The 23,448-nt window shown below is 40.2% G+C and overlaps 1 protein-coding gene across 2 annotated transcripts; it reads left to right on the forward strand.

Annotated features, from left to right (window-relative positions):
* Positions 1–4,581: 4,581 nt before the first annotated feature.
* Positions 4,582–15,503, forward strand: tbx3.L (T-box 3 L homeolog). 2 transcript variants are annotated; one of them, XM_018254153.2, is made up of 7 exons: positions 4,582–6,331; positions 7,685–7,952; positions 8,811–8,957; positions 10,240–10,316; positions 11,702–11,859; positions 12,067–12,737; positions 13,489–15,503. In XM_018254153.2, the coding sequence occupies exons 1-7, from the start codon at positions 5,940–5,942 to the stop codon at positions 13,912–13,914; spliced, it is 2,139 nt and encodes a 712-aa protein (XP_018109642.1). In that variant the 5' UTR covers positions 4,582–5,939; the 3' UTR covers positions 13,915–15,503.
* The last annotated feature ends 7,945 nt before the right edge of the window (positions 15,504–23,448 follow it).

The following is a 23,448-nucleotide window of genomic DNA, read 5'->3' on the forward strand; positions in this document are numbered from 1 at the left end:
TTTAATGCCATAGAGCAGTGATCCCCAACCAGTGGCTAGTGAGCAACATGTTGCTCACCACTCCCATTGATGTTGCTCCCACTGGCCTCATTGTAAGTGCCCACTTTCAAATTCCTGACTTAAAGGGATACTGTCATGGGAAAAAAAAATTTTCAAAATGAATCAGTTAATAATTGGACAGGTATGATAATCCCATTGGACAAGAAACACATAGGCACAGGGTTGGACTAGGCCATTGGGACACCAGGAAAAAACCTCTTGTGGGCCCCATCGACCCAGATCCAATCCCTGCCTCAACCACCCTCTCTGGCCCAGTAGTGGCAAAAGAAGGTATACGATTGGGCGTGTGGGCTAAGTGGGTTGCTGCTGAAGCGGGGGTCCGGAGCAACCTTTGCAGAAGGGGAGGGGCCCTGAGACAGCAGCCTCGGTGGGGTCTGGGCCCCCAAGGGGACACTGGAGATACAGTATATAGACACAACATGTATTCTTAAAGTGATACTGACACTAAAAAACTTTTGAAAATATTAATGTACACAAAAAGTTACCTATAAGTCATGTTGCTTTTTTTCGCTGATAGTTCTGCTTTTGTGAGTAATTGTTACTTGAAGTTCCTAAACCTGACTGTATTGCCAACCTGACTGTCCCTTCTCAACCTGTCACAGTGGCGTAGCTACCGGGGGAGCAGGGGGATGCGACAAACATGTGGAATCAGATAGGCAATGTAAAATCATCAGTAAATACTTTTATGGCAATATTATAAATATCATGCAAAGAGAATGTTATGACAGATTTTAAAAAGGTTTAATATCAGTTGTCGCTATCTCTTTAAAAGGCAATGTTGCCTGTCTCCCCAGCCTGAGACAGTTCTAGTCAGTCCTTAGGTTTTATATAACAAAATGTTCTGACCAGTAATGCCCTGAGAGGGTTAGAATGTCAAATGTTTGTGCAGAGGCAGATAAAGGAGGGGAAAGGTGTTATGCCACCAATGTATACCTGTATGACTGTGGCTAAATAGGATTTTCAGTGAATGTATCTGATGTTAATGAGCAGTGTGGGATTATGTTGCTACATTTTTCTCTATCGGTGTTGCAAAACTACAAATCCCCACACCCTCAGCCTTCACGTGCCACAATACATTGTCCAGTGCAACAGTCGCTGCAAAGTGGATTTGTTGCTAGAGGCATAATGATGACCTGTTATTTGCAGGGATGTCACCAACAGACAGAGATGTGTTCAAGTTTGTGACGTTTGTGGACTTTGGCTAGTGGCTGGGAGGAGGGGGCTAACAAGTAGCTGGAAGGACAGGCCAATATTTAACTAGGATTGATGGCCATCAGATCTTTCTTTGTTTGCTTGCAAATTAATCAGCCAGTGCACAGTCGGCGCCAGTGTAGATTTATCGCACTCTAGAGGGTGCGTGGGGACGGGCACAGGACACAAAGCCGCTTCGCACCTTCCTGCTTTTGATCCCAGATTAGTGCAGACTCTACACAATGCTGTCGCACAATACGAGTCTCCTGAGAGCTGTGCATGGGAGGTCACTTATTAGGGAACAACCGACACCCCCTTCCCACCCAATTTTATGGGGGTCAGTGTTTGTGCAGCTCAGCCGGCACGCGCATGGAATGGCATTTAAAGGGAACAATTAGAATTCAAAGGGAAAGGGCTCTGTACAGTTCAAGACAAAATGGACCCTTTTTCTGCAGAACTTTGCTCCAGTAATATAGAATTAAGCAGCTAATGGGGTTGGGGTTACACTATGGGCTCCGGCCCTCAAATTATACAATAAATAACTGATAAATCAATCTGTATAGTGGAGGGGGCAGAAAGAAGGGCATTACTATAGAAGACAGATCCTGTGACTGCTGGGGGTGGGGCAGGAGGTAACAGGGGGCCTAGTGGGATTGTGGCCGATAAGCAGTTTAATGAAAAATGCCTTATTCACAAAGATTAGGGACAAAGATAAATGCTGGAGGGATTTAAATACTATGTGACTTTTAGTGAACCTTTGTGTGTGTGTTTGTGGCCCATGAACGAGCGGCTACATGTCACGTTATTGTGAGTTGCCCTGTACAGTAAGCTTGAGTGCTGAGTACACTAACACTAACAGTAACACTAACATGCAGCCCAAGAGACAGCTGGCAGCTCAGTCCATTGGTTACTTTTACTTTATATGTCAGACTGCAGCAACCTGTCAGCCCCCCTGCCCTCAGCCCCCTCCTCTCCTTGTCCCCTAACACAAATACAATCAGTTTGTGTGTTTATTCACGCTGTGCAAGTCCAGCCTGTACTAACATTAGGGATGCACGGCCCAGAGGCACCGACTGGGACACACTTCTTGGGGAGTCCTGCAGCCAGATACACAACTTGCAGGAAGCCAAGAGGAGTTTACAATGAAACAACATTCGCAGTTTAGCGCTACTTTACTCTGAATTAATGCAATTACACGTCTATTCAACAACATCTAGGTCTGATGGTGGATTTGGGAGTTGTAGTTTTAGGGGGAAACCAAAACAGGGATATGACAGGCCTTAATCTGATTTAGTAAGTGCTGTGTGGGCAATAGCACATTAAATGGGACGTTTTGTGGGCATAATTATGTTTTTGGTTTTTTTTCTTCAATAAGCAGGAGCTTTGGAGACGTGGCTCACTGGTGCCTGAAAACCACCATTCTATCTCTTTATCTCTAGATATGTTTACTTATCACATATCTGTCTATCTCTATCAATCATCTTTCTCCATATTCCTCTTATATCTATCTATCTATCTATCTATCTATCTATCTATCTATCTATCTATCTATCTATCTATCTATCTATCTATCTCAATGTCAGTATTTCTCTCTATATATCTTTCCCTCTCTCTCTCTCTCTATATATATTTCTCTTCATATAGGTCTTCCTATTCATATCTATTTCTATATTGTGTCTATCAATCATCTTTCTCTCCACAGTTTTTATCTATCTATCTATCTATCTATCTATCTATCTATCTATCTATCTATCTATCTATCATCTATCTATCTATCTATCATCTCTCTCTCTCTCTCTGTGTGTCTCTCTCTCTCTATATATATATATCATCTATCTATCTCAATGTCAGTATTTCTCTCTATATATTTTCCCCCTCTTTATATGTTTCTATTCATATAGGTCTTCCTATCCATATCTATTTCTATATTGTGTCTGTCTATCAATCATCTTTCTCTCCACAGTTTTATATCTCTCTTTCTCTCTCTATATATATATCAATGTCTGTATTATTCTCAATATATTTTCCCTCTCCCTCTATATATATATATATTTCTTCATATAGGTCTTCCTATCCATATTTATTTCTATACTTTGTCTGTCTATCAATCATCTGACTATCTATGATCTATATATCGATATTATGACTGTTCTTCTACAGGGAGAAATTGCCTCTTTATCTCCCCCCGCCTTGATCCCAGTTTGAGAGAGTGGCCCCCTCCCTTGCAATATATCCTGGTGAATGAGAGTGATCCGAGACTCTGGCCACTAAACAGACTTGACCAGTCTGGCGCCGAATGCTCTTAAGTATGTGAGTGAAAAATGCGCTGTTGGGAGGGCTAATCACTTCAGATGTTCCGCTCCTATCTCAGTGCATTTAGCTCACAATGCTGCGCCTTCCTTCAGCCACTAACAATCTGCTTCCCCATCTCCCCTCGCCTTAACCCCTTCGGCTCAGCTCTGCTCAATAGCTTTGCGGGGCCAGGCACAAATAGTAAGGGGGAAACTAGTTCTGCTTTGTATTTCGTCCTATCTTTAATATATATATATAAAAAGGTTTAGATTACAGTGTAACAAATATGTGTTAACAGCTAAACCATCCACCTAGGCACACACACATTTATTAATATATATATAGATCTATGTTTGTGTACAGATGTGTTATGTAGGGAATTGGGTAGCCAGGTGTGAGCAGATGTAGCCCCCCTATGAGTGGGGAATAGAGGCATCAGCAGAGCCAGTGAGTGGCCATTTCACGGTTTGTCTTACAAATGATGTCTTGATTGCTGGACAGATAGGCTCGGGGCAGAGAAAGGCTACAGGGCAGCAGCAGCAGGCAATCTGAGCATGTGATCCCAGGGTGAGATATCACACGGAATTAGTGCAAAGGAGAAACACTGATGTCTGGGAGATTAGAGGCTTTATCCCAGCAAATTACACTTTCTCCCCAGCCTGGCTGGGAGGGGGGGGGTAGGGATATAGCTTTGCTCTGGGAAAAAATAAGATATACAGTAAACCATGGAAAGCAGCATAACGACAGGGAATGTACCACAAAATCTCACGATGGGCACCATACATGCCACACAACTTAACTGTTTATTATGAGGTGCAGTGTGAGTTGAGCGATGTGATGATACACAACCAGACAGTGACCCTCACTCACTAATGCAATGGAGGGGGAGGCATATCGAATGACTGTACAACCCCAAATATTATAATAGGATCTGTTGGATTTCCCAACTATTTTGGATCACACTTCTAGGGATCTCTTGTAGTTTTAGGTCAGTAACAGAGTGAAAGGCATGGACACGAGATTCCCAGCTCGCTCCCCAAAACAACATAACATACAGCTGGAACAATCCTGATCTCTGTGCGACAATAAGTCCCTACATTTATTCAAGTATAGACGGGTATGTAGGGGAGCGGGAGTGAGCAGCACAGAGGCAGAGCCAATTACAGTAGCAAGCATTGGCGTGAGCGCACAATAAATTGGCAGTTGCGCTCCCCCGGGCAATCAGTGCGCCGCGCTTCCCGCAGGGATCGGTTGGAGGCAGCGCTCGCAAGTTATGGGAATGTTCTTGGGTCTCGGTCCAACCCACAAGTGGCCCGAGTTGCTCGCACTTATCCTTCCTGCCATTGTGACGGGACAAGGCGATGAAATGGGAGTCCCACTGAGAGGCTGCTGATAAGTCAGTATTGAAGTTGGCCGCAGAGGCTGCTGTGGAGGAGGCAGCGCCAGAGTAGCTGCAGATGGAGTGTCAGGGAAAAGCCTCCCCTGTGTGCACACTCACTCCCCTCCCCCTCCCCCGTGCATGTGTTTTCTCTCCCTTTGCTAGCTAGCCACCTAGAGGTAAGTGCCTTTCCCTGGCAGCAGTGACTGAATAGCTCGCTGTGTTCTTCCAGCCCCCGCTACACCTTCCTGCCGTGTCCCCTCCCATCCGATCATGTTGACATATTCACACGGCATTATGTAGTAGTGATGCTTTGCTGCGACGCTACAGCTTCCGACACCTTCTTTTTATAAGTCAGCCCTGTCCCCATCCAGCAGACCTGTCAAAACCCCGCCTATGGAGCCACACAATTGGTCCGAAAGCGTCAAAGGGCCAATCAAGTAGGTCTGGGCTCCTCGCATTGCCACAACACATCCCTGGGATATGGTGTAAGGAGAGGCTCCATTCACTCACACACAGGATACTTGAAGCGGGACTGTCTCTTTCCTCTGTCTTTTCTCTCCCACCCTCTCCTCTTCCTCTGTAACCCCAGCTCCCTCTCTCCTCTCTCTCTCTCTTCTCACACTGGCACATTCTGCGGGAAGGGAGGCTGCTATTTATTAAAAAGAAAGACAAAGGGAAGCAATCCATTTGGGGGAACAGCGGAAGCACGAGAGTGCAGTACAAAATAGACATCTGCATCTTCACTCTTAATCCTTACCTGGAGCTGTGACAGCCACTGGGGCTGCCGGAGAAGTTGCTGCTTGTCCAGACAACACGAACTGTCCCATTCTCTCTGATCTCCGCACAAGTGAAACTCTTGGAAGAGGATACTTGACCGGGGAATTTCTTCTCTGTATTCGACACCCTGAGAAGTAGCCGGTAGTTTGTTGTGTCAGTGCTTGTTTTTGCCACTTTAATGTGCCCGTGAAGATCCTTCACTGGACTGGACTGAGCCCCGAGCTGTGAGATAAAGTGAATGAATTTACCCATGAGAGATCCAGTAATTTCAGGGTCAGGCATGGCTTACCATCCATTCCTATCCCATAGGGCACAAGACTTTGCAATGAGTGCTGTTCTTGGACACCAACCTCCCTTTTTTCCAACTCTGGCTCTGCCACCCAATGGGGCTGCTCTTTCCCTTCCTGGTGCCCTGGCCAAGCCCATCATGGATCAATTAGTGGGTGCCGCAGAGACTGGCATCCCCTTTTCATCTTTGGGTCACCAGGCAGCTGCTCATTTGAGGCCTCTTAAAACCCTTGAACCAGAAGAAGAAGTTGAAGACGATCCAAAAGTCCACCTGGAAGCCAAGGATCTCTGGGAACAGTTCCACAAAAGGGGAACAGAGATGGTCATCACAAAATCTGGGAGGTGAGTCTCAGCCATTGTCTCCATTATACATTAGAACTGGTTATAAACATAAGCAGACAATTGGGCAGGGGCTGTTAAAGCCCCCACTGTACAGAGCTACACAATCCTTGCACTATCATTGCTCAGATCTGCAGATTCCTGTTCCATTTCCAATTCACCTGGCACTCCTTATTTCCTTACTCTGCACTAACTGCAATGCTTTTATTTATTATCCTGCGTGTGTTTCTACTTGTTTGTAAGTCAATCTAGGTTGGGGAATCATTTATTTTCTGGTTGTCAGATCGACAAAAACACACACGCAGCTCTAGGACTGAAATACCATTTTGGGGTAAAAGGAAACAAAAGAAGGAAAGAAAGTAAAACTTTTCGGCGCACAAATAATAATTACACAACAACACAAATGCAATATATTTAATAAGTAACACTTACTCCTCACGTTTCTTCTAACAACGTTTAGTAAACGAATACAATTCACATGATGATATTCCAACTCCAACTCGTGTTATCTCCTTTCCAGCTGTATAAAGCTTTATTGCTGCAATTGTATTTACTGTATTTAGGCCCTGAGTGCGGCGTCTCCCACTCCCTCCTGTCTGTCAGCTGCGGTCAAAGTTTTGCACCAAAGGTTGAAAGAATTCTGCCTCTTTATTACATACATTTCCTGAACAACTGAACATATCTCGGCAGCTATAACAGATACGAAATAATTTTATGGCACTGTATACTGGCTATTTAAAGAAGGCAGCTTGCTATCACTTGGTGTTAGATGCCTTGTGGAAATCTCTCTGTGTTACGATTGTGTGTGTGTGTGTAAACACGCACAATCACGTACACGTGAAAGTCATTTGTTTTATAAGGATAATTACAGAAATTAGGAGTCGGACTAGCCTTAGAAAAATATGTTTTTGTTAGTAGCCTGTATAAAAAGCCTCAAATTTACTACTGCGCGCAAAAACGCACACAGCTCTCCAGGGTGGTGAGCAGTTGCTATAAGCAGGAAAACTATGTGGCAAATCCAAGGAAAATCCCCCATTCCCACTAATCATTAGTGACTAAAATACTTAATACTTGGCCCACTTGAATTCACAATACACAGTTACACGCACAATAAACAAACCAAAACAAGAAAGTAAATGAATCCAATACAAGATTTATATACATTGTGTTAGCCCTACAAAGTGATTCTGGAATTATTATATTAACATGTGTCCCACAGAGGAAGACTGTCTTTGACTTGACTAACGCGTTTGGCCTACACTTTACCCCCTGGTTTATATTTATAGAGGAGGTTATATTTTGGGTTGACTGTAAACTTCAAAAAGTATATAAATATACATGTATTTTTTTGTGTAGGAGAATGTTCCCCCCATTTAAAGTGAGGTGCTCTGGTTTGGACAAGAAAGCCAAATACATTCTGCTGATGGACATTGTGGCTGCAGATGACTGCAGATATAAGTTCCATAATTCCCGATGGATGGTGGCTGGAAAAGCAGACCCCGAAATGCCCAAACGAATGTATATCCATCCAGACAGCCCGGCCACTGGGGAGCAATGGATGTCCAAAATTGTGACCTTCCATAAACTCAAACTGACCAACAATATCTCGGATAAACATGGATTTGTGAGTGTTCTTGTCAGTATTTCTTTTCTCTTTACGTTTTTTTTGCAATGTGTTACTTATAGTGCAATTCACCTTTTTTTTTAAAAAAAAAATACAATCGAATAAAAGAAGACACAAAGTTGCTTGTGTTTCAGACTAAACAGTAACGCTATATGTATAGTATATGTGTGTAAACCATATATATATATAAATGTGAATGCTGTAACTGAAAGATGCACTTTCAAATATTTATGTAAGCCTTTAGTTTTCGGAAAGCTTGTAAATGTATAAAACAAATATGGTTGAAACAAGGATCCAGCAATCACAAGGCTAAATGTGAATGTGTATTCGTTTGTTTGTGATTTTTTTTATACTTTATAAAGTGTGGATTTTGGCTATATAAGATTTTCCTTCAGGTTGGATGAAAAATAATGCGGTGTCCACTCCACACAAATTGATGGCCCTCTTAATGCGGTTGATGAAAGGAGTTCACTAATTAGATAAAATAGGCATGCTGATTAGGGAGGATAGAACTAATAAGTGATACCAGATTCTTTGCTTCTCTAGTTGGGTCCTTTGTGTGTATCTTTGACTTGCCTATGTTTCCATTTCTTTATGAATTCTTATTGCACAGCTATATAACTCTATATATCTTTCACACACATTAACCATGTGTTGCCGAAGAGAATATTTCATGCACTGACTTGCCAGCCTCTGTCATGTAATATGTGGAATTATTATATTTCCTAATGACTGCTGTGAATCCTTAATAAAATCAAATATATGTATGTTTTCAGGACAATAATTATATTTGTGTGTACAGTAGAAAACAGCGTGTAGCAGCAGGTTGTTTTATATTTTGTCCTATTTTCCTTGCAGACTATTTTAAACTCCATGCACAAATACCAACCCAGGTTCCACATAGTGAGAGCTAATGACATTCTGAAATTACCCTACAGCACATTCAGAACTTATGTGTTCCCTGAGACAGACTTCATTGCAGTGACTGCATACCAGAATGATAAGGTAAGAAGCTTATAGGGATTTAACCAATGTGCCTGCCCCCTTTTTTTTCTCATTTTTTTATGTTAAAATTGCCATTCTTGGTTTAAATCAAAACCATCAGTTTGCAGGCCTGGTATGAAGGATTATCATCAATGTATCCTGATAATATGATTCTGCTTTTACTAGGCGCTCTACTTCTGTCATTACAAGGTCTCCATGAAAATGAGTTGTAAAATAACATGCTGCATATTAATATTTAAGTATGTGTTAGCTAATGGATGTTTGGGATTGTTTAATATCTGATTGCTGTGCCTTGCTGAAGAGATTCCATTTAAATAAGCTATACAGGCTGTAAAGCAGTGTTGCTATTGTGGGAGAAATACCTAAATTAGTCCCTAAACAATTACTATTCAAACACCTACCTCTACCATTATAGAATATTTTAAGGAAATTAACAGCACCAAATCTGCACACATGATTCTAGAACCTCGAATTCTGTAATTCCTTGTACTTTCTACTCCTCAGAATACAAATGTGATTTTTTTTCTCCCAAAAATAATGATTATATCGTGTCATCATTCACGTGGACAGAAAATAGATTAAACATTATGCCAACATTACTTAGGGGTGATGTAAAGTATAGTACACACAAACTTGATAGGTGTGGGAATTAAATATTTTGATGAACTTTGACTCATCTACAGTTAGGAGATGTGTTTTTTTCCTCCCTGTGGAGTAGGCAAAGCGATTTAAAATGTGTAAATTGCATTTTTATAAATAATATGAATACTGCATAATTATTCTACAGTACGTTTAGCCCGCATTTTATTAGCGTTGGCAATTTAGGTGTCCTATTTATTTTAAACAGCCTTTTTCATTTAATTGACCCACGTTGTCAGGGGTTTTCAACAAAGGTAAACAACTGATTTGGGCCTGGCTCTCCTTAAATGTAGTGAGAAGTAGAGGGCAGAGAAAGTTAGGTAAATGAAAACAAATGTCCTGTTCAGGATCCGCGTCCCCCTTGTTATAATTCAAAAAGTATTTGCACAGATGAAAAAGCCTTCCCTAATGAAATAGGGGCTGTCTGCCCTCCTCCTAGTTCATTATGCTGGGAAAGATATATCCTGTCTTGTCGTGCGTAAAATTCGATTGGAGTGTGCAGAATTCGCAGGGTTTTCTAGCAGCAGACTATGTAGTAATTCTGTATGCGGTGTTTAGTAGAAATGTAGGTCTGGTGCATTGAAAGAAAACGATTTAGTTACCGGTTAATGGAAAGTGATGTTTGCCCATTTACTTTCCACAGATCACTCAATTAAAAATTGATAACAATCCCTTTGCCAAAGGCTTCCGTGACACTGGGAATGGCAGGAGAGAAAAGAGGTGAGTGTGTGGCAGGATCACACTGCTCTACTGTTTGTTTTGTGTTGGCAGAAAGAAGAAATAAACTCCAGGGCCCAGCCATCTTTTACCTTAGGGTTAACCCCTTCGATTCCGACCAGAACACCTAAATGGTTGTTCCAGGCGATATTAGTATATGCCAGACTGCTCTCTACCAAGAAATTGTGTAATTCCGTAAGAATTGATGGTGTGGGGTTTTTTTTATGTATTTAAATATTAAATATTTGTTGCTTTTAACCTTGTGCGTTTTACTTAAACTTCATGAAAGTGATTATTGGTAGGAAGCAAGTAAAAAAAAAAAAATCTGTTCCTAAAAGCCAAAGTAATGAAATAAAATCGAGGGAAGCTTGTAATTGAGTTGGCTGCTCTTGTAATGCGAAGGCAAATGTTATTTTAGGTTTGACCATGTAAAATCTCTGTTTGAGCAGTTATAAACTGAAGGGAGGGAAAAAAACTGAGGCTTCTGACTCGCAAACATTTTTTTTTTTTTTGCTTTCATATTTATATGTAGAAATGCTTGTAAAAAATAAGTGTGCGGGGTGAAGTTAATAAAAGCCTCCTGCAGTTGCAGCTGCAGCTAAAGTGAAACTTCCAATCGCTTTGGCTGCTGCAGCACTCGCTGTGGAGTTTCACTTTAACGCGGAGGAGAAGTAGAATCGCTAAGAATGTCCAGCACCTGCGATGGAAAAGTCTGAGACTTTTAGTGACACCTTCCCGTGACATACCTCAGCCCTCTCACACTGGCACCCAATATCATCCCTTTCGCCTGTTGGTTTTAGATCCCTTCTGCCAAATGTCTTTGCCTGTCATTTTACTTTCACATGCCTGCGACCCTAAATAGTATCCTTTATTCTGAATCATTTCTCCTTGCACAAGTGTGTGTATATGAGTTTGTCTATAAAGCACGGAATATTCACACCTCTGCAGATCCCTGGGAAGCCCATAGAGTTAAATACAACTTTAAATAAATGATCTGCTCCTGATCAGAAGTCTTAAATCTGCGGATCTCTGCGCGTCATAAATCAGATCTTTGCACAAAGCATTTTCATGATTGTTCGGCAGAGGATTGGCGATGGTACAGCATTTGAGCAGATCATTCAATTCGATTTTTTGCCCTGCAGCAAATCTTTGCGAAGATCCAAACTTAAAATGCAGCAGTCATGCGCAAAGCATTTGTAACTTGTTTGTGCAAGGAAACACTAAGATTAACTTTTGTCGCTCTTTAGATAAATAAGAAACATTTTTAAAGGTAAAGCCATATTTGCTTAGACATTCTTTGTACCAGCCGGAGCCGAGAGTTACTAGTCAATAGATAATAAGCCTGGCGCACAGAATTCAGGATGGTATTTTCTCTTTTTGCGCTTTAGGAAACAGCTTGCGATGCAGTCCATGAGATCATATGATGAGCACCAGAAGAAGGATAATGGGAGTTCGGATGAGTCCTCTAGTGAACAGACTGCGTATAAATGTTTTGCTCAAACTTCTTCCCCAACTGCGCCTGCAGTGGGCACCTCCACCCTCAAAGGTATAGTCCCTACCTGGCATGCACCCTACCATAGCTTTGGCACTAGTTACCCACCATATGGGGAGTAGTTGGGGGATGGGATAGTGCTAATGTTGGGTGCCATTAACCGTTGCCCAAACGCTGAAGCAGCTAAGATCTGGGACAGAACCATGGTGTGGGGTGTGGGGGTGCGTGGATGTCGCTTTTAACCCGACTATCTTGTTGTAGGTGTGCCCCCCAGTGATGGGGAGAGTGACGAGGAGAGTAGGGATGAGGGAGGGCCGGACACAGGCGAATCTACCAAGATCTCCACTACAACCAGTGAGGATTGCAGGGAGTTGGCCAGTCCCCCCAGGGCCCCGCTCTTCCCATCAGATTTGGGCAGCAGCAGCAGGAGCAAGGAGCAGAGCGGCAGGACGGGAAAAAGTTCCCCGGACTCCCGGCACAGCCCAGGCCACATCACCTCCAGCAGCAGCAGCAGTAGCAGGATCCTGAGCATCGAGGAGCTGAAAAGCCCCACCAGAGACTCCCAAAAAGCAGAAGAGTCCCAGCGCTCCAAGGAGAGTTACCCCCCTCTCACTGTGCAAACAGACAGTAGCGCCCACCATCTGAGCCAGGGGCATCTGCAGAACCTCGGCTTCCCTCCAGGACTAACTGGGCAGCAGTTCTTTAACCCACTGGGCGCCTCACACCCTCTGCTCTTGCACCCAAGTCACTTTGCAATGGGAGGGGCTTTTTCCAATATGGCTGCTGGCATGAACCCACTTCTGGCCTCAGTTTCAGCAGCATCAACTGGGGTGAGCAGTATAGACTCTGCCATCATGGCATCTTCCTCTCAAGGGCTGATGGGCTCTTCTGCACTGCCTTTCCATCTGCAACAGCAGGTCTTGGCCTCACAGGTAATATGAGCAGCCTGCCCCTGATTTTCTATGTATCTTCTCTTCCTCTCCCATCTGAACTTCTGCCACCCCCGCTTTACACTAATAACACTGTAGGCTGAGATTGTATTCTTCCAAGATCCAATCATAATTTAGTAATGTTTTACTGTTAACTAAAGATGCAAAACATGCTGTTGGCTGAGAAGCAATAGTTCCAGCAGCTGCAGCAGCTCGGTCACTATACAGAGCGGCAGAGCCCAGGGAATGGCCACAGTGAACTGTTACTCTGTCACCCACAGTATAGTGACTTCCCTACAACATCTTAGCGTGTAGCGAATTGCGCAGCCTCACTTTCCATTACCTTGATAAATGCACTGGCAAATGCAGGGCCTTTAGAAATAAAAGTTTTTTTTCCCTGAAGGGACATAAAAATATGTATTCAATATGGGGAACAATGTACTAGGAGATGTATAGTGTAAGGACATTTTAGTGAAGTTCAATGTGGATATAAAGGCGCCAGACCAGAGGTGCAGTACTTTTACAAACCTCATTTTTCTATGATGACCAAGTTTTAGTTAGTCGTGTGACACGTGACGTCACTGGGCACCCATTATAAGGGATGACTGAGCACTGTTAAAGAAAATGTTTTTTTTTTTTTTAATAATATTGAATTGAAGTCAGTTAAAAGCCTAAAGGAATCAGAGATTATTAGGTGTAATGCATATACACAGTATAGTTATTGTGTAGTAATACTGATATTTTTGTGTTGCAGGGCCTGGCAATGTCTCCCTTCGGAGGGCTGTTCTCCTACCCTTATACATACATGGCCGCGGCTGCTGCAGCCTCCTCTGCTGTGCACAGACACCCTTTTCTTAACGCCGTGCGCCCCAGGCTCAGGTACAACCCGTACTCATTCCCTATGCCCTTTGCAGAAGGCAACAGCCTGCTCACCACTGCCCTGCACTCCCTGCCCAACGGCGCGCTGGATGGCAAAGCCAGTCTCCTCTCCAGTCCGGCCGCTACTGCTCTGGACACTGAACTGACCAGCAGATCCACCACCCTGTCTACTGGCTCCGTCTCATTATCCCCAAAGCTGTGCCTAGAGAAGGAAGCAAGCAGTGAGCTCCAGAATATTCAGCGGCTAGTAAGTGGGCTGGATTCGAAGCAGGAGCGGTCAAGGAGCGGTTCCCCTGACTGAGCCCTGTGGGCAGAACTATCAACCTAGTCCTGATGGTCTCATTCCAGTTCCAGACTGGCAGTGCACTTTGTGTTGGGCACAGGAAAGCCCCCTCCTATCCTTGACTTGCTACAAACGGGGATCTACAAAGGTTTTCATCCACTGCAACCTTGGGGGAGAAGTTTGGACCCTTGCAAGCTGCTATTAGGACCATATATACCACTAGACAGCCTATCAGGCACTAAGAACAGATTAGGGGCCTGCAAGTGTACAGCAGCATCTGTCTGTCAGTGCCAGTGGCAGACACTATCAGCCTGCCCCCCACCCAACTGCTGCTGAATTAAACTCCATACCCTCCTTCCCCAAAACACACAATTCTCAAAGTTGTAGTTGAGCAGCAGCTGGAGATGGGAAGTCTAATGATTTTTGGTGGTATAATAACTCATCATTCTCTTGCAGAATTAAACTTGAAAGTTTGTTAGAAATAAAACATTCGATAAATAGCAAGAAAATTGCTGGTGTACATTAGGGGGATAACTTTATCATAGGCCTGTGCTTTTAACGCAATGTACTGGCTTCTGCATGCAAACAAATCCTTCCCTGTTAGCTCTGCAAACGCCTGCTTAATATCATGGCACCAACATGGAGTTCTCCTCTAAAGAAAGCGGCTTCATACCAATCACATTATAAAAACATGAAAACACATTTAGCTGATGGGAAATCCCAACTGATTATTGGCTAAACATCCAGTCCTCAAATATGCAATAACAAATTAATAGAGAATAGGGCAAACAAGCGAAAAGGGAGGATATTATTGAAAAAAAAGTATTTATGTAATTATTTGATATCTTATGTAAATACAACTAAAATACTGAATATTAAAATTTAATTTATTTATAATGTATATATTCATGTAAATAAGGCTCTTATTTTTAGTGTGTGTTAAACCGATTAGGTGCCAAAAGGGACGGCAGTGTATTAGTAGTAAACCAGGTGGCACGCAATGGGTTAAGCTGTTTCTATTACCATTAGTGTTTGTTTGTTTTTTTCATTGAACTATAAAAAATATGTTTTTAATGGCCCGGCTGTGGTTTCACACACATACACACACACATGTGAAAATATGTTTTATTTGCATTTATGAAACCATGGACAAATAAAATAAACATACAAAGCTCACGCAAACTCACAGTCTTGGCAGGTTAAACAGGGTGAAACACTTTTCCCATCCAATGCCCTGAAGCTGAATTTGCCCAAGAACTAACAGTCAGTTTACTCACTAAATACTTGCTTGTTTGATCCCAGAGTCTCCATACAAATATCTCAGTTCTGCACTGCGGGTTTCACAAGGAAATCCTACTCTGTTTATAAATACCTCTGTCTTGGATAAATCTAGTTGTTGTTATCTGCACAGTTAAACTCCTATCTGTGCCAGTAAAAGAATATGAAGGCCTATATATATATATATATCTATATATGTATATATATATATATCTATATATATATCTATATATATATAATGTAATGAATGTTCGATAGAACGTTTCTCCTTGTATTTTTTGTTTGTTTCAAAAGTCTCCGAGTTTCAATAAATTTTTTATTGAAATACATTGTATTCTTCCCAACGCATTTTTACGCACGCACTTATACATTTATTTATTCGTTTTCTAGAAATATGTTATAAGTTCGCAATAGGGTTGTTTTATTAACATATATCTACAACTTTGGTCCAACAGAACAAACACAATCCAGAACACACTTTGTATGTAAATATAGGGGGAGAGAGAGATTAATGCGGGAGCAGTAGCATATTTTAAGGTAACTTTTAGTATGTTATAGAACGGCCAATTCTAAGCAATTTTTCAATTGGTTTTCATTATTTTTTTCTATAGTTATTTGCCTTTTTTCTTCTGACTCTTTGCAGCTTTCAAATGGGCGTCGCTGACTCCCTTCTAAAAAACAAATGCTCTGTAATGTATTGCTGTTACTTTTTATTACTGATCCTTCTGTTGAGACCCTCTCCTATTCATAATCCAGTCTCTTATTCAAATCAATGCATGGTTGCTAGGAGAATTTGGACCACAGTTACCAGATTTTAAAATGCCAATTGAAGAGCTGCTGAATAAAAAGCTAAATAACCTTAAATAATAAAAATGATAAATTGCAAATTGTCTACATCATACTAAAAGTTATCTCAAAGGTGAACAAAACCCCTTTAAATGATATTTCTAAACCAAAGTTCCCTAATTCTACCATAGGTTTCTAGTGTGTGGGGAAGGCGTGTTACTGCTATTTCCCCTGATAACAAGTCAGCAGCTATTCCCAGTTCAGGGTTTTCCTACTGATACCTGGGAATTCTCAGAGATATGATACTAGATGTGTTTCTCCAGTAACAGCCCCTTCGTGTGAATGGAGCACGAAATAAGTGGAGTGTAGGAAATATAGGGATATTGCTGTATTTTGTAGGAGACTTAATGTTTCCTGTTCATAAAGTCAGATTAAGTGAATGGTCTTGGCTCAGATGATGGGGAGCTCTGCCAGGCCCCAAATAACAAGCAGATGAATGAAAAGACTCAGTTTATTGAGCGTTTACTGATGTGGGTTTAGTAATCGATAACAATGTAACTGGATCATTTATTTTATCCTCCTATCACTGTATATACAATAATTTGCAAAAGCAACAAGACTAATTTCTCAATGGGGGGGGGTATGAAAGGTACAAAATCATCTATTGGGCAGTAGAGTGAAAACTATGAATTCGGGTTCTCCAATAGATGAAATGAAAGCAAAAGAAATAAATAAAATCAGATCACCTGTCTGCTAAATTAAACATCGAATATATTTATGTTCTCTGAGGCCAAGTTAATTGAAGACTTTTGTGTTGACTTTGAGCACCAAAATGGGATTTATATTTGGTAAAAGTGAGATCAGCGGGAATCATGGGAATCATTAATCACATACATTTAATGGTGGCTCTCTTCAATTTTGACTTTTTTACTTAGCCGGTTTGGGCACATTAGAAAAGAAGAAAATAATGTTCCCATATATGTTAACGCATTTTCTTATTAAAACAGAACCCCAGAAATAAAACTATGCGTAACGAAAGAAAATGTATTCTATGTATACTAATTACATTTTCCCCAAGTTAGTTGTAAATGTATTTAGCTCTCCCTTTCTGTACATTGTTTCAAAAATGAGAAATACCCGGGCAAAGTATATAGAAAGTCAGAGAGTGAGAGAGATGATATAGCAGATATATTTATCATGTAATTAAAAATTATTTGCAATATATATATATATTTTTTTTTATTTTAGTTACATTTTCTTTCATTAGGCAAAACTTCATTTTTGGCGTTACACCCTCTTTTACCTCTGTGTTTGGGGATAATTTGGATGAGGTGTTGACAATATGTTCACATTGAGATGAAACAGAGGGGAATAAATAATTCGTTAACCAAAATCTCTCATGTGGCTTTATAACACAGCAGGCAGGTAGAGCAACCCCTAAGGAACTTTATAATTCCCATAATTTACTATAATTTATTTTAAAAATTCCTTCTGATTGATGAAGAATAGAGATTTAAGTACCATACAATGAGCACAAAGTAACTAAATGAAATGTACATTTAAATTCTAAATTATCATGAGTGATATTAAATAAAAGCAGAAGTGGTTCAGTTGCCAGTTGATGTTAAAATGTAAAGCAAACGAAATAGGCTGACGATTGTAATATACTCCTTTGTTTATAGATAGGATTTGGATAAGATTTGTAATAGTACAGGGCAGCTTTCCCAATGATTTTTTTTTAGAAGAAGCACAAGATCATGAAGGTGTGCCCCATAGCCAGTGGCTGATAGGACCTTATGTTTGTATTAAATAAGCATCGCCTCATTCTTTACACAGACAAGGAATGCCAGGGGACTTTTACAAAGACAATCAAATTGTTATTACTACCAATAGAAGGAGAATAAAAGGCACAGGCAATTCTCAGAAGTTACAGGCGGTGCCATTGATTTTGGTAAGTTGCTTGTTAAATCATGTGCGCATTCCTTATGCTACAAACTCATCCAATGATGAATACAAAATAAATAAAAAACAAACAAACAAAAAAAAAAAATCCCATCAGCAGCTACAGAGCCCTTCCTCTGCCCGGAGCCAGCACACATATGGTTAACCCAAGTCATTCTGCCCTGGTTAAAGGTTAAAATAATAACAATAAAAACAGATAATGAAAGACATAGCACTTAGACAGACTCAGGCCTGACAGGGCTGTTCCAGTCACTGTCAGTATTCCAGCCAAAACGGGGTTAATAACAAACAGAGATTTATTTGAGATTATGGCCCGGAGGTAGAGGCTGGCTCCAAACTCGTCTTCCCCGCATCTTATTTGTATACAGTAAGGTTAATGAGTAACTATGGTGGCGCTGTTGGGCAGAGGTGAGAGAGAGTCATATCACTGGATTAGCCCCAGCATTACTCACCTGGCGCCTCGCTTGATACCCACAATCATTTTATGGCTCTTCCTCTTGCTGAAAGCTGTAGGTAACTAGGTAAGGGATTTACTTATATTGCGCTGTGCCCTGCTGCCACCTAGTGGCCATATGAAGCACTTACTTTAGGGAAGATCTTAACAGGCTGGCTGCACACAGCATATTATATATGAATATAACACACATACACCAAAGACAGAGTTGGGCTTAAGACCATCATTTAAATGTCTACAGTGTATATATTTTATATATGGTTCTTGATCACAATAAAACAGAAAGTCAGGCAGTTTCTCCATTTTAATTTTATGAATAGGTAGTTACAACCACATACATTTACAATAACAGCAGACAAAGCAATGCAATAATTAATAAGATAATTGATAAAAGCATTCTAATACAATATACATTTTAAAACCAAATCAAGTACAAGTACTATACTAAAGTGAGATTGGATATTATAGGAAAATATAGTCCTAAAATGTAGATTGAGCTGCTACATGTTTAAAAGAAACTCCTCCCCAAACTAGCACAGGGTGTAGAGAAGATTCGGTGTTATAGATACGGTTGGGTATTATAGTTACACCTAGAATGCACCAGGGCAGTTGCGGTGACAGCACACTAATATAGTATAATTTTGGTTTCAGTTTTTAGGACTTCTGGTGACAGATCTAAATAATAATGTTCTTCGCTCCTCCTCTACTAATTGCTTGCGATTATCTCCCAAGGACAGCCTGGCAGTGTTATCGCTGAATTATCGCTTGCGACGCTAATGTTACTGCAAACGCTGTGCACTTCACTCTCACTTCACTTTGGGCCTGTTTTATTTTTAATGGACTCTGTCTGGACCCCTATAACTGGATTCACGAATTAAGTAGTCTTTTAGAAATATTTATGGGTTTTATAGTATTTTGATGTAGGTTGGTGTTTCCTTCTTCCAATCCGAATTGCAAGTATATCCCCTATATATATATATAGACTCTATGGCAGGGGTCCCCAAAGTTTTTTTTAACTGTGAGCCACATTCAAATGTAAAAAGAGTTGGGGAGCATACAAAGTCCCTTGGGGTGCCAAATAAGGGCTGTGATTAGCTATTTGGTAGCCCCTATGTGGACAGGCAGCCTACAAAAGGCTTTACTTGGAACTATAATTCGTTTTTATGCAATTAAAACTTGCTTTCAAACCTGGAATTCAAAAATAAGCACCTGGTTTGAGGACACCGAGAGCAACATCCAAGGGGTTGGAGAGCAACATTTTGCTCAAGAGCTACTGGTTGGGGATCACTGCTCATATAGTAACCGATCCTGAGCCTATTTCTTGTTTGGGATTAGCAGGATTTGCAGTCATTTAGGGTTTCCATTCAAAATAAATCGTATCATGAAAAACGAAATTCATTGTCCAAAGTGCGCAAGATAAAATAAAAATACGGTAAAGTTAATATATAATTGTATTTCAACTTCATATTAAATTTAAGTTATTTCTAGAAAATTCGTGAGCATTTCCTACAACAGAAAAAAAAAAAAAAGAAATCTTGTTTCACCGAAATAAAAATAATAATAGTTGCAGATAATAGCCAAGGGTCATTATTTCTAGATGTATTTGGGGGAAATGCTATGTTTGGATATACTGACTGGATATACTCTGCCTGACCTTTCCAAGGTCAATATGAGGCTCCTTCTGTGTAAGGACTGCGATAGGACAGACTGACAGTTCTAATTGATATGGGTGATTATTTCAATGACGATAATTACATTCTTTAACCGCGATTTATGGGCGCTTTGGTTTTGCCTCTTTCTGTAAATAAATAGATACTTTATTTCAACAAGCCAGTGAACTTTTTACGTTTCCCTGATAGTACGGTAATAGCCTGGATATTAATGAGGAACACTGACCTAAGGTTATAGGACAGAATTGATTGCTACTCTTTATTTACTAGATATTTTTTTATAATACGCATTCGTTTCTGTAGTTAGTTTTTCTTGACTCGTGGGGATAGGGTTCTGACCAGATCTGCGGGTTTTTGTATAAAAATTATGTAAAAGATAATGGGCAAAAGTTTTAGTTTTGTTTTGTTACTGTGTAGGGCACTGACATGTATTAGTGCAGCAGGCTTCCTCTGGCTTTTACTATAGGATCTTTCTAACAAACCAATACGAGGCTTTTGATCTGACAGGAAAGTTATTAAGTAGAATCTCCTCAGTTGAAGGAATAAAATATACAATTTGGTAAATTGTTTGGCTTAGTTCCCTTTATTCTTCGTTTAAACAAATGAATTCCGTCAGGCAGTTGCTAGGACAACAGAAAAACTTAAGTCTCCTGGCTGCACCATAGACTAAACAGTGTAATATATTGGTATATGATCTGTTGGGCTCTCTTGTCTGCAAGTACAGCCCCCAGCATGACACAGGATCACACACCCTCCATGGTCCTCGCCAAACACGAGTTGTAAGTGTGTTCTTATAGAAGTGTGTTCTTATAGATACTAACTACAAATATTTTGTATGAATTGCATTATTCTGTATAAATCTGTTGGCCTAATGTAATTCGTATACTATCTACTAATATATCTGGCAATATGTCCACTCATCTACCTATATATTTATCCCTCTATATACTTTTACCAACTAACCTATACACTGATCACATCTATCTATCTATCTATCTATCTATCTATCTATCTATCTATCTATCTATCTATCTATCTATCTATCTATCTATCTATCTATCTATTGTCTATGTCTATCTATCTATCTATCTATCTATCTATCTATCTATCTATCTATCTATCTATCTATCTATCTGTCTATTATCTATCTATCTAGCAATCGTCTATCTATCTATCTATCTATCTATCTATCTATCTATCTATCTATCTATCTATCTATCTATCTATCTATCTATCTATCCCTCTCTCTATCCATCTTTCTATATTTCTATCTATCATCTATATATTATCTATCTATCTATCTATCTATCTATCTATCTATCTATCTATCTATCTATCTATCTATCTATTGTCTATCTATCTATCTATCTATCTATCTATCTATCTATCTATCTATCTATCTATCTATCTATCTATCTATCTATCTATCTATCTAGTTATCTATCTATCCCTCTATCTATCCATCTTTCTATATTTCTATCATCAATATATTATCTCTCTCTCTCTCTCTCTCTCTCTCTCTCTCTCTCTCTCTCTCTCTCTCTCTCTCTCTCTCTACCAGTATATAGTACACATCATCTATGTAATGTGATTTATCTTATACCAGTCGTCCTTTATATTTGATCTATCTCATGTATTATTTTACTATTATTTTTTCATTTCTCTATCTACTGTAAAGTATCAATAGTATTAATCTATATAGTTTACAGTTTTCTGCCAGTCAAATATCAATTTAATAGAATGTGTTTTTATCAATCTATCCAAACATCTATTTTTTAGACGTATATATGTACAAGACACTTGGTCTTAGTGTGGAGTGAGCTCTTTAAACTGCTTCTAAACGTGTAATTTTATTCCTATGATGAAATGTGGAGGAGAGGCCATGGAGCTGGAAGGCCATAGTCTGCAAAGACCAATCAATCTCTATTTTGCGCTGCTGGGACAGGACGCTGCTTTAACTCGGGGGCAGATAGAGAGATAAGAGAGCAGGTCGGGTACAATCTCCCAGACTGGCTCCTCAGCAGCGATCTATCTGTGCGACAGGCCTGTGGCTCCGGCTCTCTGAGAGAATCCGGGAATGTCAAAAATGGATAGGGAGCTGATAAGGATCGAACACCAATAAAAACTTCCAACGCGCTTTTAAGTCTGGAACTGCAATACCTATTTAGCCTGCCCTTCTAATTTGTTCCCCTCATTCACACAGGCTGGGAATCCTGCCCAGGAGCAGTATATGGGTCTCTATAAATATCTTAACATAGACAAGTCCCAATGTCCCTAAACACTCACCCACCTATTACATATTTATTATATTTATATAAGCAGCGCTTATTATCAACATACCCTCTTGTGCCCTGTTTACAGTAAGGGAAGCAGATATTTTTGGGATTTAAATTTGCCATTTTTTTTCATAGGAATTCCAATTAAATCAGATTGCAGCCATCAAACGTAAACTGCTGTTATGGAGAAGAAAATACCACCGCAAATGTATTCATACACACTACAGATGCGCTAAATATATATATATATATTATGGCTATAAATACATAGTATAAAACTGAAACAACTTCAGCCACCAGCGACAGTCGCACAAATCCTTGGAGAAGGGCAAATGATCAGTCGGGAAAATAAAGGCTGAAATCAAACCATAATTCGAAGAGAGGATCTTGAAACGGCCTAATATCCACAATAATAACATTTATTCGAGGTGCTCTACAGAAATGATGTCTCCTTGGTATTTTAGAATGGCAATGGATCTGGATTTTTCATACAAATTACTGTGGTCGGGTTTTTTTTAATTTTCAATCCCATTTTTCAGGTCTGGTGTAAGGAAACCAATTAATAGCAATTTTTCCCTTTACTAAGGAACTTTACAACATGTATCAGTTTTTCATTTTTACTTTTATTGAGATTTTCGTGACGAATCGGCGATAAACTCACTAATAATCTCGAGTGTGCCGTCGTGAGTAAATCTCATTGCGTTATTTTCTCACTATCTTTCACTCTTCGCGTTATTTTATGTCCAAACATATAACAATAATAGAATGCAGACAAACATTACGCATTCACATAGGTAGAGTTCGCAAAACAAAGGGGGTGTCGGAGGAAAGTAAATTGTGGATTTAGCGCTAATAAAGAAAAAACGGCGACAAAATTGAAATCAAAATGAAGCGCATATGGTTGGGAGTGGGAGGCACGGCAGATGCACAGGTTTGTATATTTCATACGAGTATAAATTTCTCGTTTAAACAAATAGACCTCTCTGCGGTAGAATTGCGCTGGACGATCGCAGTTAGGCGCAAACAGTTATTTTCTCAAGTGAAAAGTGAAGCTCATGATTGAATGGTAGTTGTACATTTACTTCCGAGGAACTGCTACTCCCGACACGTTAGAGATATGATTTTA

The sequence above is a fragment of the Xenopus laevis genome, chromosome 1L (assembly GCF_017654675.1).
Source record: "Xenopus laevis strain J_2021 chromosome 1L, Xenopus_laevis_v10.1, whole genome shotgun sequence".
Classification (NCBI taxonomy): domain Eukaryota; kingdom Metazoa; phylum Chordata; class Amphibia; order Anura; family Pipidae; genus Xenopus; species Xenopus laevis.